This window comes from Microtus oregoni, unplaced genomic scaffold (assembly GCF_018167655.1).
Source record: "Microtus oregoni isolate MIOR12 unplaced genomic scaffold, Mior012 000010F_ref0000083, whole genome shotgun sequence".
Taxonomy (NCBI): Eukaryota; Metazoa; Chordata; class Mammalia; order Rodentia; family Cricetidae; genus Microtus; species Microtus oregoni.
The window spans coordinates 40,075,999-40,091,642 of NW_024543069.1; the positions used below are offsets into that span (position 1 = coordinate 40,075,999).

The window sequence follows — 15,644 nt, forward strand, 5'->3', positions numbered from 1 at the left end:
CTTCTCATCACCAGGCTGGAGAAAGTTGCTCACTTTTCTGACTAACTGGGGATCCGGTCCTTAACCCTCTTTTCATTTTAAGGCATTAACATTTTGGGTTTTGGAATGGGAGAAATCCAAGCCCCATCTCATAGATGGCATGAAACTGTAGCAGAAGGTCCTCTGCCCCTGCTGTGCTCATGCAAATGTTTAAGGCTGGAGTCTTTGTCTTTAGCCCCTAGTTCAGCAGCCAGTACTTGTAGGCAGCCAGGAACAAATGTTAAATGAATATCTACTACAGTAACCTAGAGACTCCTGAGATCTGTGATTCAGAATTGCGGAGGTTGGGCACGGAGGTCTAGACTGGTTATGGACATGATGCAGTCCTGCAGATGTTAGGGGTGCACTGGAACCAAGGACCCAGGAAAGACAGAGAAAGTAGAAAATAGGAGACACAGCTTGGTGGGATGAGGTGAGGATCGTTGAGAGATGGATGGAAATGAGGAAAGCCAACACCAGGCAGCGTGGAAATTATTATCTGTTGCATCATTTCATTAGAAGCAAGAGCCTGGTAATAATTAGTAGCTTTCAAGATAGAAATGGGTTTTCTTGAAAAAGAGGGCGCTTGCCCCCAATTGTATTTGTCCAGGTAGAAACAGGAGTAATTTGTCAAGAGTTTAAAAAAAAATGTTTTCTTCATAGGATAGAAGAGTTTTTAAATTATGACCTAAACTCAGATTCATTTCAATGAATATGTACCTAGGTACATTTTTCCTTGTCAATCAGTTCCACCATGGAGTCTTTTGGGTTTAAATTCATTATCTTTCTCATTATAACTGAGACCAAATGCTAATGCCTTTTGTGACCCAAGATTCTATGAGTCTAAACAGCAGTCCGAGAGGCTCCTGCTGTGCGCCACACACGGCAGGTGCTCACTAGATAGATTTAAATGACCTCTTGAAACTGAAAAGCTTACATTTCAGGTAATTTCAGCGACAGGCTCCATGCATTTGAGCAACCTGATTGAACTCAGCTAGTCTTGACTAACTACATCAGTGGCTCCTGCTCAGAGCACTAAAATATTCATTAACTTTTTTTTTTTAAATTAGAGAAGTCGAAAATTAAAGAGGGAATTTGAGCGATTTTGGCGAGGGGAGATAAAAGTGTGCTCTTACTGGGTTTCTGAATGCTATGAATCATGGCTGAGATGATTTCCCAGAACAGAACCTGGTTAACATTAAATTGCAAATAGGATTTTCCCGCACCCTGAGTACAGAGTTACTGGAAGACCACCCTTAACATAATCATTTCATCTGAATTCTAAGGGTGAGAAGGCTACGGAAGTGAGGCATATTCCAAGAGCGCCTGCAGTTCTCAAGATTGAAATCACCAGTGGCAACAGAGGTATTAACAGGATCATGCTAGAGTCTGTGAAAAAGCTCCATTCTCAAACAGCAGTCTACAGAAGCGCAGATAATCACCCAACATCCGTGAGCCACCCTGCCAGTCCTGCCGGGAGGGAAACAGGTAAAAGAACCTGCAAGAACTGCTTTGCATTCCTTTGGTCTTCCATCTCTCCCCCCTCCCTTCCTACTAGAAAACTAAATAATTAGACATTGGTGTTCAAATAAAGTTGTTTTTTTTAAAACTCATTAACAATATTTGGAGACTTAGTACTAAGAATTAACGGTGCTGGGTAAGATAGGTTATCCATTAGATAAATCCATGGAACCCAGGCTAGCCTCAGAATACTTTCTGATCTAGGCTTCAGACCCACATCGCCAACTGATCACAGACAGTAGAAGAGCAGACGCCTCCTGTCATCCTGGTGGGGGATCAAAGGCTCCCTGGCCATACTCTCATCTCAACAACTGTCCTCACGTTTTTCTCACGCCCACAGTTCCGTTTCACCTGCACGTTTCTGTGGTTTGAGCTTCCTTGGATGCCACCCTCAGACACCTGCAATGGAGACTTCGTGGTTTCAGGGTTACCTCTACTGCGGCTTTCGCTCTTTCAAACTCCTCTTCTAAGGAATGGTTCCTGGAGAGCAGAGCGCTGCCCCAGCGATGCTCTTTGGTGAGCCGAGCCTGAAAGAAACCAGACAGGTGATGTATTATTGGCATCATGTGCTGCAAAAACAGAAGTAGTTTGCTTTTTCTCACCTTGCTTCCCTAGAGTTCCAAAGGATTTCATGTGCATGAGCACACTTGGGTGAGTGTGTGTGTGTCTGTCTGTATATGTGTATGTGCACACTTTGGTGAGTGTGTGTGTGTGTCTGTATATGTGTATGTGCACACTTTGGTGAGTGTGTGTGTGTGTCTGTATATGTGTATGTGCACACTTGGGTGAGTGTGTGTGTGTGTCTGTATATGTGTTTGTGTGTGTGCACACATGAGGGCATAGGTCAACCTGTAGTATTATTCCTTACACATTATCCATTTGATTGTTTGAGACAGACTCTCTTACTGGGATCTCGGGCTCTCTTAGACTACTCTTTCTGGCCAGCGATCTCCCAGAAAGCTCCTTTCTCCTCATCCCCACTGCTGAGATTACAAGTATGCACCACCAGGCCTGACTTTTCACAAGAGTGCTGGGGACTGAACTCAGCCAGCAATTTACCGACTGAACAATTTCCTTCGTGCCTTGAAAAGTGTTTTCAAAGTATTTTTTTTCAGGCATGAGGTCTTAGGATCTCGGATGGTGTCAAATGTGTGTGTGTCTGTATATGGATTCTTTGTGCAATAGTCTCAGGTCCGGTGTGAACTTTGAGCCACTGTGGGAGAGAACAGCTTCCTAATCACTGTCCAGAAGGCTGAGAAGAAATCCAGTACTTTTTATGCAAACCAAGCTGGAATTGCTTGATTTCTTTCTACTATACTAGAGAATTTTCTAGCAAGTCTGCTTGGCTCTGTATGAGTGTTCTAGGGCAGCCAAACATGTGTTTTCACAAGGTTTAACACAGAAGAAATCTAGACACTCAATGTTCTGCAGGCCAGTAGTTCATGGCCTCAGTAGCGGCTGAATTGCTCTCTCTGCATGCTCTAGGGAGGTCTGCTCCACACCCCTTTCTTGTACACAGGGGCTGCAGGTGGCTATGGTCACGGTATCCTCCCAGTCTTGGCCTTTCTGCTTTTACAAGGTGCCTGGGACTGAAGTCAGGGCTTTTCCACACCACAGGAAACTTTGCTTCTCCCCAGATCACCCATCTAGCCCCGTCTTCCCTGTGCTCGGTGACAGTCACAGGTTTTAGGGCTATGACAACTTAGCTATTTTGAAGACTCCATTCACTACTACTCTCCTATGACACTCGTGGAGCACAGTATATTTTATAAACAAGGATACGCAAACACACATGCTGGGAAGATGTCTCAGAATGCAAGAGTACACTGCTCTTACAGAAAACTTGAATTTGATCCCTATAATCCTTCACCAGGCGGTTCAGAACAGCTTGTACCACTCATTCCAGGGAGATTTGACACCTTTGGCATCCTAAGTACCTGTACTCATGTGCACATGCAGGCATGTAAACAAACACACATATACACCATTAAAAATAAATGAATAAGCCAGGTGGTGGTAACACATGCGTTTAATCCCAGAACATGGGAGGCAGAGGCCCGTGGGTCTTCATTTTGAGGCTATCTAGCCTGGTCTACAGAGCAAGTTTCAGGATAGCCAGGGTTACACAGAGAAACCTTGTCTAGAAAAATCAAAAGGAAAAAAAGAATAATATAATTAAAATATAAAAATGCAGGTGGTTGACAATTTTTTAAGATACTAGGCAGTTGGGATCGTGTTGCCTGGGAGAGAATCTAACGACGAAGGCCACTTGGGCAGCTCACAGAAGGCTAAGTAGTCTTGTGTGTAACTTGGTGAATCACCTGACATTTTTGTCCTAACCAGCTTTGGGAGTGCTGCCCAGGACTGCCAACTCCTTCATCTTTCTGCTGGTCCCTTCCCTGACAAAACCTTTGTAATGTAGACACATGGCAAGAAATGAATGATTGATTTTATTTTACAATGTATTTATGTACTAGCAAGTAATTTGGGGGCTAGGGGTTGGCAGAATAATGATTGTTAAATGTCCACACCACACAAAGAAGTCTACAGATTCAAGGCAACTCCTTAAAATTCCATTGATATCCAAATGTAAGTATTTTAAAAATACTAAGTTGTATTGCACGAGGAAAGACCATTTCCTAATTTGCTTTTGGTTGCTGTGATAAAACGCTGATTGAAACCAATTTGGAAAGGAGAGGGTTTGTTAGATCTTAGAGGTTTCAGGCCATCATCAGGAGAAGTCAGGGCATGAACTCAGGGCAGAAACCTGGAGGCAGGAACTGAAGCAGAGGCCATAGAGGAACACTTCTTTCTGGCTGGCTGTATAAGTATATAAGAAAACACTGCTTTCTTATACAACCCAGGACCATCTGACAAAGGATGGCACCACCCACAGTGGGCTGAATCCTTTGACATCAGTCACTAATCTTGAACATGCTTCATGGGCCTGCCTACAAGCCAATCTGATGGAGGCAATTCCTCCGTGAGGGTCCCTCTTCTCAGATGACCAGTTTTGGAAACATAAGGAATGCCAATGAGTGACTAGCAAGAAAACGCAGCCCTGTTGAAAATGGCCAAAGACCATGAGGATATAGCTCCTGGAAGAAGAAATGTAAATTACCAACAGGCTTATAAAAAGTAGTCGCCTCGATTAAACAGAGATGAAATGACAATCAAAACCACAGTTGGCATCATCTCATGTGGGTTAGGCTATTGCCCAAAGGGTCAAAGAATATTGGAAGAGATGGAGGAAAAAGCAGGCTCTTACGCACTATTGGTAGAAAGGTAGATTTATATTATTGTGAAAACAGCTTAGAGTGCCTGCAGAAAATCAAAACTAAACCTACCATGTGGTACCAAAGGAAATGAGACCATCATTGCAGTAATTTTAGGCGTTCTTTCAAAAATAAACCAAAGGGTATGAGGTAATGCGTATAGTAATCAGAATAAGCCAACTTGACACGCACATCTATTTCAAAACATTATATGTGATAAACAAATACTTTTATTGGTCAAATAGGACATAATAATAAAGAGGTACATCATGAATGACCTATGAGTGGCATTAGAAAAAAAAAAAAGCCTTGAGATTGTTGTCTGGGGCAGTGTTGAATCACCAGACATTTTGCATGGTGCAACAGACCCCATTTTGCTGGGAAGCTTGGTCTAACAGGAGTCTATTAGCATCCCTGGCCTCTCTATCTATTAATGTTTCAGCTGCATTATAAACCACAGGCTGTGAAGGGCACCGCATGTCAGGAGCCCACGTTTCTAGGCCAGCTCGCCTTTCCCACCTAACAAAGCAAGCACAGATGGAGCCTTGTGTGCAAATGACATTTGATTCTGATGGCACAATCACTATTTAGGGATACTCCATTTCTCACACCATTTGAAAGGCTTTAGGTTATTACTAAGATAAGTGTTATCTAACTTACCATTTTTAAATTTCTTGGCCCAAGGAAGCGTAAGTTAAATGTTATGGAATATAAATAGCAGTTGATATGGAATTGAAAATTTTGATCACTTTTCCATACTTCAGTGCTGTACTGAAACATGATGGTTAAGAGCTGAGCCTAGGGGGCTGAGAAATAGCTCAATGGTTAAGAGCTCTTGTCTTTTCAGAGGACCTGGGTTCAACTCCCAGCACCCACCTGATGGCTCATAGTGATCAATAACTCCAGTTCCAGGTTATCTGATATCCTCTTCTGACTTTCTTGGGCAGCAGGCACACATGTGACACACATGTAGGCAAAACACTCAAATACACACGCACACACACACACACACACACACACACACGTAGAAGGAACTGAGTACCACATGCAGTTGATAACACACACGGGTAAAATAGCCTTGCTTGAAGACAAGACATTAAAAAATATCTAATTTAGGAAAAACCTGTGACTTGGGAAAACAAATGGGCCTTGTGGACTGTTGGTATTGCTTGATAGTTTGATAGAGGTATGATAAACAATGGTTGAACCCATCAGTTTGGCTGGAAGTCATCTTTATAGCATTGCTTGGCCATTTGTCCTTCTCCAATACAAGAGAGCACAGAAATATCCAGAAGGCCTTTTAAAATTCAGGTCGCTGTGCCCCGACCCCAGGGTCCCTGATTCAGTAAATCTGGGGAGGAGTTTCAAATCTGCATCTCCAGAAACCCCCAGGTGCCTCTGAGAGTGCCAGCTCAGGACCATGAAGAGAATCCCTGATCCACATGCATACTGTGTGTATGTGGGTAAATCTCAAGTCCATAAGCGTGTGTTAAGTGCGTATGGCATTTACTATCAATTTGACACACTTGGGATCACCAGGTGTCTCAGTTACGCTTCTCTCTGTGCTAAAACACCATGACCAAAAAATAGCCTAGGGAGGAGAGGGTCTGTTTCATACTAAGAATCTCAGGTCACACTCCCCATTGCCGAGGGAAGTCGGGGCAGGAACTCGAGACAGGGACCTAGGGGCAGGAGCTGAAGCAGAAGCCAAGGAGGACCACTGCTTATTGACTTGCTCTCCTTTGCTTGCTCAGTCTGCTTTCTCATACAAGGTAAAACCACCTGCCCAAGGGTGGCACAGCCTGCAGTGGCCTGGGTGCTCCCATGTCAATCATGAAGCAATCAAGAGAATACCCTACAGGTTTGCCTACAGGCAATATGATGGGAGCATTTTCCCAATTGAGATTTCTCTTCTCAGATAATTATAGCTTGTGTAAGCTAACAAAAAGCAAAACAAGCAAACAAAAACAGCCAAGACACTTGGGAAGGAGAGTCTTACGGAGGAATTACCTGTATCAGGTTGGTCTGGGGGTCTCTGGGGGGATTATTTTGATAATGGTAAATGATGTAGAAAGACCCAGTCCGTTATGGGCAGCATCATCACCTCGGTAGGGGTATGGGAACAGCATGAGAGGAGAAAGCTAGCTGCCAGTAAGCGTGTAGGTAAGGAAGGATGCATTCATTTTGTTCTCTCTGATCTTGACTCTGGATACGACATGACTAGCTGCTTCAAGTTGCTGTTCTGACTTCCCTCAATGATGGACCACAACTGGGAATTGTAAACCAAGTAAAGCTCTTTCTCTACAAGGTTGCTCGTTGTGGGATATTTTATCACAGCAGCAGAAATAAAATTAGAACATGCTCACGCTAGAAAGTAATTCAATGACCGCGTGACCTTGGGTGCAGTGTGACGTGAAAGGCAAGCCAATTCCTAGTTTATTACCTGTGACCTTAGACAAAGAGCCGGATCCCTAAATTCTCATCTTCAGGGTCTATATTTAGTCAGAGTCCCTGTAAGAATTGAGTGGTCTTGTTCACATAAATACAGATACATAATACATAGCAAATGTTCTGTCAAACCTGGCTTCTGTTATCATCTAGTTAGTGCCTTCACTAACAGTTTTGTGTTACAGCACTTTTGTGTGATAGTTAATGGAGACAGCATGGGGTCTCAGACCCTGTAAACACCAGACTCACGGAAACGATCAAAGGCTTTGGATTCTTAGTCAGTGGGCATTTGTCATGCAGCATGCAAGCCCCAAAGGTGTGCATCGTGTGTAAGGGAACATTCCTTGCCTCAGAGTGTGGCAGAACATGGTCACCGTATCCATTCTGCTGTGAAATTCCATGCCAAACATCAAGGCGAGAAAGCGCTGATTTTGAAAAGAGACGGCCAGCGTATTCTCATACACATCAAGAAACAAGCACCGAAACTACCTAATCACTATCCAGAGAAAAGCCTGTGTGATTCTGTTCTAATTGTCCTCAAGAGTCTACTTCTGTTGTTAAATCTGGTATTGTTTCCCCCTCTCGTTAGGGTCTCTGATTTACTCGTGATAAATACTTGTTGAGAATTCCCTCCTGTGCCGCTTTCTCACATTGAAAAATGTGAGATGCATGATGTTGCAGATTTCTGTCCTTCTTTCCCTCACCTCTTTGTTCTTCTCTCCCATCCTTGCTTCCTTCCTTCCCAGTGCTCATTTTTACGTGGCATCAAGAGGAAGAAGATTAGATACAACCCCTCAACTATCCCCCAATAGACAGAACAATGAGTATTTAAAGAGCATTGGATTGAATTATTTTCCAGAGACAGAGGTCTAATGCTTCTTTGAGTACATGCCTAATCTATTTTATCTTTGAGTACATGCCTAATCTATTTTATCAGTATATATTCATTGTACAAGAGTGGGATTCATTCTGCTACTCAGGCACAGGCCACACTCATCCCAGCTGACTGCCCACCCCAAAACAGCCCTGTCCCCAATCCAGAAGACTTTCAGGTTCAGGTTACACTCTTGTGGAATCTTAGTTGAATATGTGTTACATTCATTTATGCTGTGGAATATTTGTTCAATGATGCAAAGATGTGTTGCATTCTTTTCTGTTGCATTTGTTTAACTCTGTGAAGCTGTGTTACTTTGCCTGCCTAAAATACCTGATTGGTCTGATAAAGAGCTGACTGGCCAATAACTAGGCAGGAGAGAGACACAGATGGGGCTGGTGGGCAGAGACTAAATAGGAGGAGAAATCTAGAGAAGGGGAGGAGGGATAAAAGGTGATGGGGAGGAAGATGTCAGGGGCTTGCCACCCAGCCACACAACCAGCCATGGAGTAGGAAGGAAAGAAAGGTATACAGAGTAAAGAAAAGTAAAATCCCAGAGGCAAAAGATATATAGGCTAATTTAAGAAAAGCTGGCTAGAAACAAGCCAAGCCAGGGCAGGGCATTTACAGGTAAGAATAAGTTCCATGTATTTATGTGGGAGCTGGGTGTGGGCCCCCAAAGAGTAACAAAACAAAACAAAAACAAAAATAACTATTCCACACCAATCAGAACAGTTGAGTGACCCTGCTGACTGAACTGCCCCACTTCCTAGATTCTGCTCCCCAAATCCCTACCCATAGCCCACACCATGCCAGCTCATCGCTGCCCTGCTGCTGGGCCCTGCCCTCAACCCCAGTAGACATTCCCATTTATACAAGTGTATAGTGTATGTTTTTAAAAGATTTTAATTTCAAGTGGTGTGTGTGTGTGTGTGTACATGTGCACGCGCACATGTGTGTGTACCCCCAGCATGAGTGCAGGTTTCTATGGAGTCCAGAGGCCCACAGCTAGAGTTACAGGGTGTTGGGAGCCAAACAGATCCTTTTCAAGAGCAGTGCACACTTTTAACTGCTGAGCATCTCTTCAGTGCCTAGACCATCTGATCTCATTCCCTCCTGTACTGCTTGATCTTGTCTCTCACCACCCACCCACCACCAGCCTCCTTTCTCTTCTCAAAGAGTTCCTCGTCTCCTTTCAAACCTTCTTCCTTAAGTCTAGATTCTGCACATAAGAGACGCGTCTTTCTGAGCCTGGCTTATCTCACTTAACGTGATTTTCCTGAAAGGATCTATGGTCCCTTTCCTTAGTGGCTTGATGACACTCTCTGGTGCATATGTGCCACATTTTCTCACTTGTGCTCTGGAGAGCCGGGGGAGTCCAGAACGTGGCTACACTGACGAGTCATTCAATAACATGGGTGTGCAGGATCTCTGTGGTGTGACACTTGGATTCCTCTAAATGAATCTTATAACCTAACCCATGTGTCCCACTAACCACCTCACTTATGGCTGTAAGGACAGCAGACACCCAAGTATATTTGTTGAACTGAGTTGGGAGTCAACAGCTTTTCTAAAAATAAGGTGACAAATTTGGGAGGAGAATTAGTTGTATGAAAATTCTAATTGTCTTACAAAGTTTCTATAAGAAAGTAACAGATATTCTTGAACATTGTTCAACTCGTGTTAATCTAACAGAATTAAATAATAATTGAGCTTTGAGATAATAAGAGTAACAATGGCTTATGAGTTCTTCAGGCGAGCAGCACACGGTGGCTGATACTAGGGGATCTTCTGGGGTTGGGAACAATGTTCACAGATTTTAACAGGTATAACTTGAATCCTGACTTTTTTTTTCTCCTTAGATATGCAACTTTTGGGAACCAACTTTTATTTTTTAATGTGAAATGAGATGCTATGAAAGCCGAAGTAAGCAGTGGGCATTGCAGGCTTTACTGAGAAACTCCGAAGGCAGTGATGACCCATGGCTAAGCTCTGCGTGGCTAGAGTGGTCAGTTGCCAGTCATGTGATGATGACCCACATCTGGAGTGCCTGCCAGTGAAGCTGAGGCTTGAGCCCGTGGTGGAGCCTCCAGTGTGCGAATGGGGAGGGAGCTGTCTGGACCATGTCTGCTGAAGAAGCTGAATTCTCTTCCTCTGCCTCACCCAGAGGTACCGCACCCATGATGGAAAAAGGCAATTTTACAGCCTTTCCTTCTGCGTTTTATTCAGATCTTCAAATGCTTTAAAATAATTTTTCAAATCGTATGATCTCTTTGAGCAGTTACATTTATGGAATGGCAATGATATAGTTTCTGCCAAGTGTCAAGAATCACTGTCCTTGAGTACACAGCAACCATGTAACTCACTGCGATCACTCACTTCTTTGAGTTTTCTATTCAGGTCACCATTTGAGACTACACTATACTCTCTCTCTCTCTTTCCCACCTTGAAAAGAAAATGAGAAAACTAAGTTTTCATGTTATGTGTTCCCATTTTCTTTTTGATTTGTAAATGAGGTTTGTAAATAGCCCCCACCTGTTGAGTCACCACCTGGGATGATTTATGTTGGCTTGAGGGAGAGGCAACCATTTCCCTGGTTTTCCTGTGAGCCATCTGGGTGAGTCTGGAGTGGGTTCTGCTGAGTCGGATGGTCAGAGTGACTTGTGAGTCGGTCTTGATATAAAATGTTGTTCTCTCCTCATTATAATCCCGCTGTATCTACACACGGAGGCCAGGCAGTGGCGAGTAGCGTGTTCCTAACAGTACTGTGTGTGTACGCATGAGCACACTCATAAACGTGTACATGTGGTGACTAGGGGTCCACCTCAAGTGTCCTCCCTCAGGTGTCATCCCGCAGGTTCCACATGCCTTGTTCTTTGAGGCACATTCCTCTTTGGCCTGCTACTTGTCAGGCTGATTGAGCAGTGAGTCTCAGCCCCCCCCCCCCCCCGTTTCGACCTTTCCTGTGCTGGGATTGTGAGTGTGTGCCATCACACCCAGTTTCTTTTTCCACATGAAACTCAGGTCCTCATGTTTACAAAACAAGAGCTTTGATGAGCCATATCCCAGCAGTCTCCTCTTGCTTCTATCTATCTATCTATCTATCTATCTATCTATCTATCTATCTATCATCTCTCTATCTCTATCTATCTATCTGTCTGTCTGTCTATCTATCATCTATTATCTATATCTATCTATCTATCTATCTATCTATCTATCTATCATCTATATCATCAATCTATCATCTATAGCATCTATCATCTATCTATCATCTCTATCTCTATCTGTCTATCTATCATCTATTATCTATCTATCTATCTATCTATCTATCTATCTATCTATCTATCTAGTCTTTAGCTTTGTTTCAATGACTCTGTGTTTCAGGTAGAGCAGCAAGTCTGTGAACATTTCCTAATTTGCTATGACTTGGAATCAAAACTAGGAGAGTATGATTTTTTTTAGACAATTCTTATCCGTAAACATACAGGGTCTGCCAGTGTGACAGAGGAGTACTCAGTATCTCAGTATCTCCAAGACTCACCTGGGCAGAGGACTCTTGGGATACATTGGAAGGTGTATTTTGGAAGACAACATGGGGAAGCTGAAAACCATTTTCCAAAGTGCACCCACTGTGTTGGCATGGGGTAAACAGGACAGTGTGGTGGGGTGGAACTAACGGACCAGCAGGAGACTAGTAGTCATTGGGATAATAAGATAAATGCCTTGTGGGTTTCTGTGACAACTGGGGGCCCCAGCGGTCCCTCTGGTTCAGCTTGTTATAGAGTGGCCCACCTGTGCCAAGTCTCTCCCTGTTTCGCCACTCTGTTTCACCGTCACGGACGACAGCAGATGAAACACGAAGCAAGCTCGCTTGTGCACTTAAGAATGTGGCTTTTCTAATGGAGGCTGCCATTTTTCTCTTAAGAAGATACCTTTAAAATGAGCACCAAAAATTCATTTTTCATGCTGCGTTTGCAATTCATTAATGTCTGCGGGATGATGTGTCCAGGACGAGAGTTGAACGGATATCTAGCTGTAGCCTGGGATCAGCCATGTCCTTTCTGCCCAGGGTGATGAATGTGTGAGGTGAATGCTGACTTAGGAAGTCCCAGAGCCCCACCATCACTGGACTTCTGGGTTCTTCTCTGTCCCACTTTCTAGTGTGAGTTCATAGATAACTTTCTTCATTTCTCTGTTTCCCTGTCTGTACAATGAGGTAAAGGCAGAGCTTGCCTTGCTCTGCCTTCCGTCAGAACATTTACATAGGAAACTTCCCATACCAGCTCATTTACATAGGAAAATCTGACAGCCAACAATAATACCCACTGCTGTCATAATTATCCTTTTAGTTTTGAAATATCTATTTTATTCTTATTTATGTATAAATGTGCATGTGTGTGTGGGTGCCTGTAGGGTCAGAAGAGGGAGTTGACTCCCTGAGAGCAGGTCCTACAGGATATTGTGAGCTGCCCAGCATGGGTCCTGGGAACTAAACTTAGGTCCTGTGCAAGCGTAGTGCATGCTCCTGCTGCTGAGTTAGTGCTCTGGCTCCAATTATCCCCTTATTCACCTGAGATCTATATTCCCCGTGTGCCACAACCTGCGATGTGACAAATTTAAGAACCTTTCTTCTGCTCATTTTCTTCCATGTTTAGTCTCACTGCAGTTGGCAAAACTGTAGAAGGCAGGGATACGCACACACGGTTCTTAGAAGATCTTTGTGGTTGAAGGGTAAAGCCTTAAAACATGCCCAAGGGACGCAGAGACTGCCATTGCTTCTTTCAGAACCGTAGGAGAGGTAAGCGGCCATAATGAAGCCTGCTGAGGAGCCCAGGGGCTAACAGTGGGCAGTTAGATAGGATTCACGGTCTACTTCTCCTGCTATTGAGCCCTAGCAGCCATGGTTGACTTTACCGAGACTGACAGGCTCCCATGAGAAATATCTTTATAATACAATTTATAGTAACACAGGATTACTGAGCATTAGATCACACACACACACACACACACACACACACACACACACACACAGTGAGTCTCTATGGTTCCCTGTACTGGGCACTCATTATGGTTACCATTACTGCTGGTGCTAGAGTAATAGAATTCTTGGCATAAATTTATTTTAATGTGACAAAATACTGGGTATAGTCTCTTACTTTACAAGACACAGATATGAATGAATACGCAGGGTGTAATTTCCTCTTCTTTGTGTTTTGTTACATAAGTTGTGCTAATACTGGACTAGAACAGATTTTTGTATTGCCAAATAATGGGACAGTCAATGGCAGCACAAGGAAAATGTGCTAAGTACACAGTGAATTCATTAGCACGTTTTCCAGCCAAATACATGGAACTGTATACAGTTATTCTAAGCACTGAGACAGCTATGGGGTGAGAACACACTTTGCAATGCAAAGTTTGGAAAAACACTTCAAACTTTCTGTGCAAAATTTAAATAAAATATTTACGGTGCAGTTCCTGCTAGAGCAGACGGGTTTCCAAAGATTTGCTTTCGTTACCTGTGCCGGAGCCACAAGTTCCAACTCGGAAGCCAACTCGGAGTTGAGGGCACTCTTCCCGGAGCTCAGTTCTGGCTGAGATCTGTGTTCTGAGGACCTGCAATGAGACATGGAGGCCATTTGTGCACAGCAAGAACAAGCTCAGCCAGAAGCCCAGCAGGAACCAGGCTTTGGGCAGAACTCCGACAGAAGTAAACTTTTGTAAGTTTCCTTCATAATTGCCACTGCCAGAATTTAAACAGTTATGGACTGTCTGCTAGATAGAAGTTTTTTTCCTTTCTCTCTCTCTCTCTCTCTCCCTCCCTCCCTCCCTCCCTCCCTTCCTTTCTTCCTTTCTCCTGCTCTCCCTCCCTCCTTTCCTCCTTCCCCCTATCTATCTATCTATCTATCTATCTATCTATCTATCTATCTATCTTTCTTTCTCTCTCTCTCTCCGTCCATCCCTCCCTCTCTCTCCTTTTTCTTCTTTCTTTCTCTTTCTTTCTCTCTCTCCTTCCCTCCTTTTCTCTTTTTTCTCTTCCTTCCTTTCTTCCTTCCTTCCTCCCTCCCTCCAGCTCTCTCTCTCCCTCTCTTTCTTTATCTCTCTCCCTCCCTCCATCTCTCTCTCCTTCTTTTTCTTTTTTCTTTCTCTTGCTCTCTCTCTCCCTCTCTTTCTTTCTCCCTCCCCCTCCCTCCATCTCTCTCTCCCTCTTTTTCTTTTTTCTTTCTCTTGCTCTCTCTCTCCCTCTCTTTCTTTCTCTCTCCCCCTCCCTCCATCTCTCTCTCCTTCTTTTTCTTTTTTCTTTCTCTTGCTCTCTTTCTCCCTCTCTTTCTTTCTCTCTCCCCTCCCTCCATCTCTCTCCTTCTTTTTCTTTTTTCTTTCTCTTGCTCTCTCTCTCCCTCTCTTTCTTTCTCTCTCCCCCTCCCTCCATCTCTCTCTCCTTTTTCTTTTTTCTTTCTCTTTCTCCCTCCCTCCCTTTCTCTTTTTCTCTTTCTTCCTCGCTTTCTTTCTTTTTTCTTTCCTTCTTTCTTTCTTTTGTAACTGAGAGTCCAGATGAACCATGGGTAAAGAGGAAATGAATACGATGCCATTTTTTTACATAGGAAATTCTATATTTATGAAAAATAGTGTAATGATCTGACTGGAGACAGTTCATAGACAGAGCTCTATGCATTTGGTTTGCCATCATGTAGGGGTATGTATCAGGGCAAAGGAGACAGAAACAGGAGGCTTCCCTTTTTAAATCTTTAAAAACTGGTGTTCTGGTCATTTTTCTTCAACTTAACACAAACTAGAGTCACCTGGAGAAAGGGACCCTCAGTTGACGAGTTGTCTCTATCAGATTAGCCTACGGGTGTGATTTCTCGCTTTCTTTCTTTTCTCTTTCCTTCTTTCTTTCTTTTGTAACTGAGAGTCCAGATGAACCATGGGTAAAGAGGAAATGAACACTCTTTAAAGTGTTTAAAGAGAAAAGCTCTGTAGCCAGGAACCACTGACTACCATTGGAGCAATGACACATCTTTCTCTCTCTCTCTCTCTCTCTCTCCCTCCCTCCCTCCCTCCCTCTCTCTCTCTCTCTCTCTCTCTCTCTCTCTCTCTCACACACACACACACACACACACACTGTAGTTCTGTTAGCTGATACTTCAGCTACACATTTTTGCTTTTTCTTTTCTTTTTTAAATATTTATTTATTTATTTACAATTTAGTCAAAGTGGTTTGTGGAAGTGCTAACATATGGAAGGTTATTATTCAGGATCTTGAGTTTCTGGATTAACTGAGCCCCCTGACCCTTCCCAGACACAAAGGGCACCCCCGCTCAGTCAGTGTAAACTGCGGTCTCAGGACACCTTACCACAGGAGCTCTTTGGACCCGGTCCTCGATGAGCATGACTTCCTTTCTGCCAGGAGATGGCCCTTGCTTGTTCGGTCCCCATGGAGCTTGACATCATCCCATTTTTCCAATTGTGTTTGAATGTCTACTGAGGAAGAAGGAAGCCGAAGAGAA

At 43.6% G+C, this 15,644-nt stretch overlaps 1 protein-coding gene across 10 annotated transcripts in view; it reads right to left on the reverse strand.

The window, feature by feature from the left end:
- Positions 1 to 15,644, reverse strand: part of Pex5l (peroxisomal biogenesis factor 5 like) — a 202,199-nt gene that overhangs the window by 45,364 nt on the left and 141,191 nt on the right. For 8 of the 10 annotated variants that reach the window (XM_041659557.1, XM_041659554.1, XM_041659560.1 and 5 more), the window contains 3 exons: positions 15,492 to 15,618; positions 13,656 to 13,752; positions 1,971 to 2,066 (listed from right to left, as the gene is read on the reverse strand). In XM_041659557.1, coding sequence (XP_041515491.1) covers positions 1,971 to 2,066; positions 13,656 to 13,752; positions 15,492 to 15,618 — 320 coding nt within the window. The remainder of the gene's footprint in view (positions 1 to 1,970; positions 2,067 to 13,655; positions 13,753 to 15,491; positions 15,619 to 15,644) is intronic. The other 2 variants (XM_041659556.1, XM_041659553.1) reach the window with 1 other exon arrangement.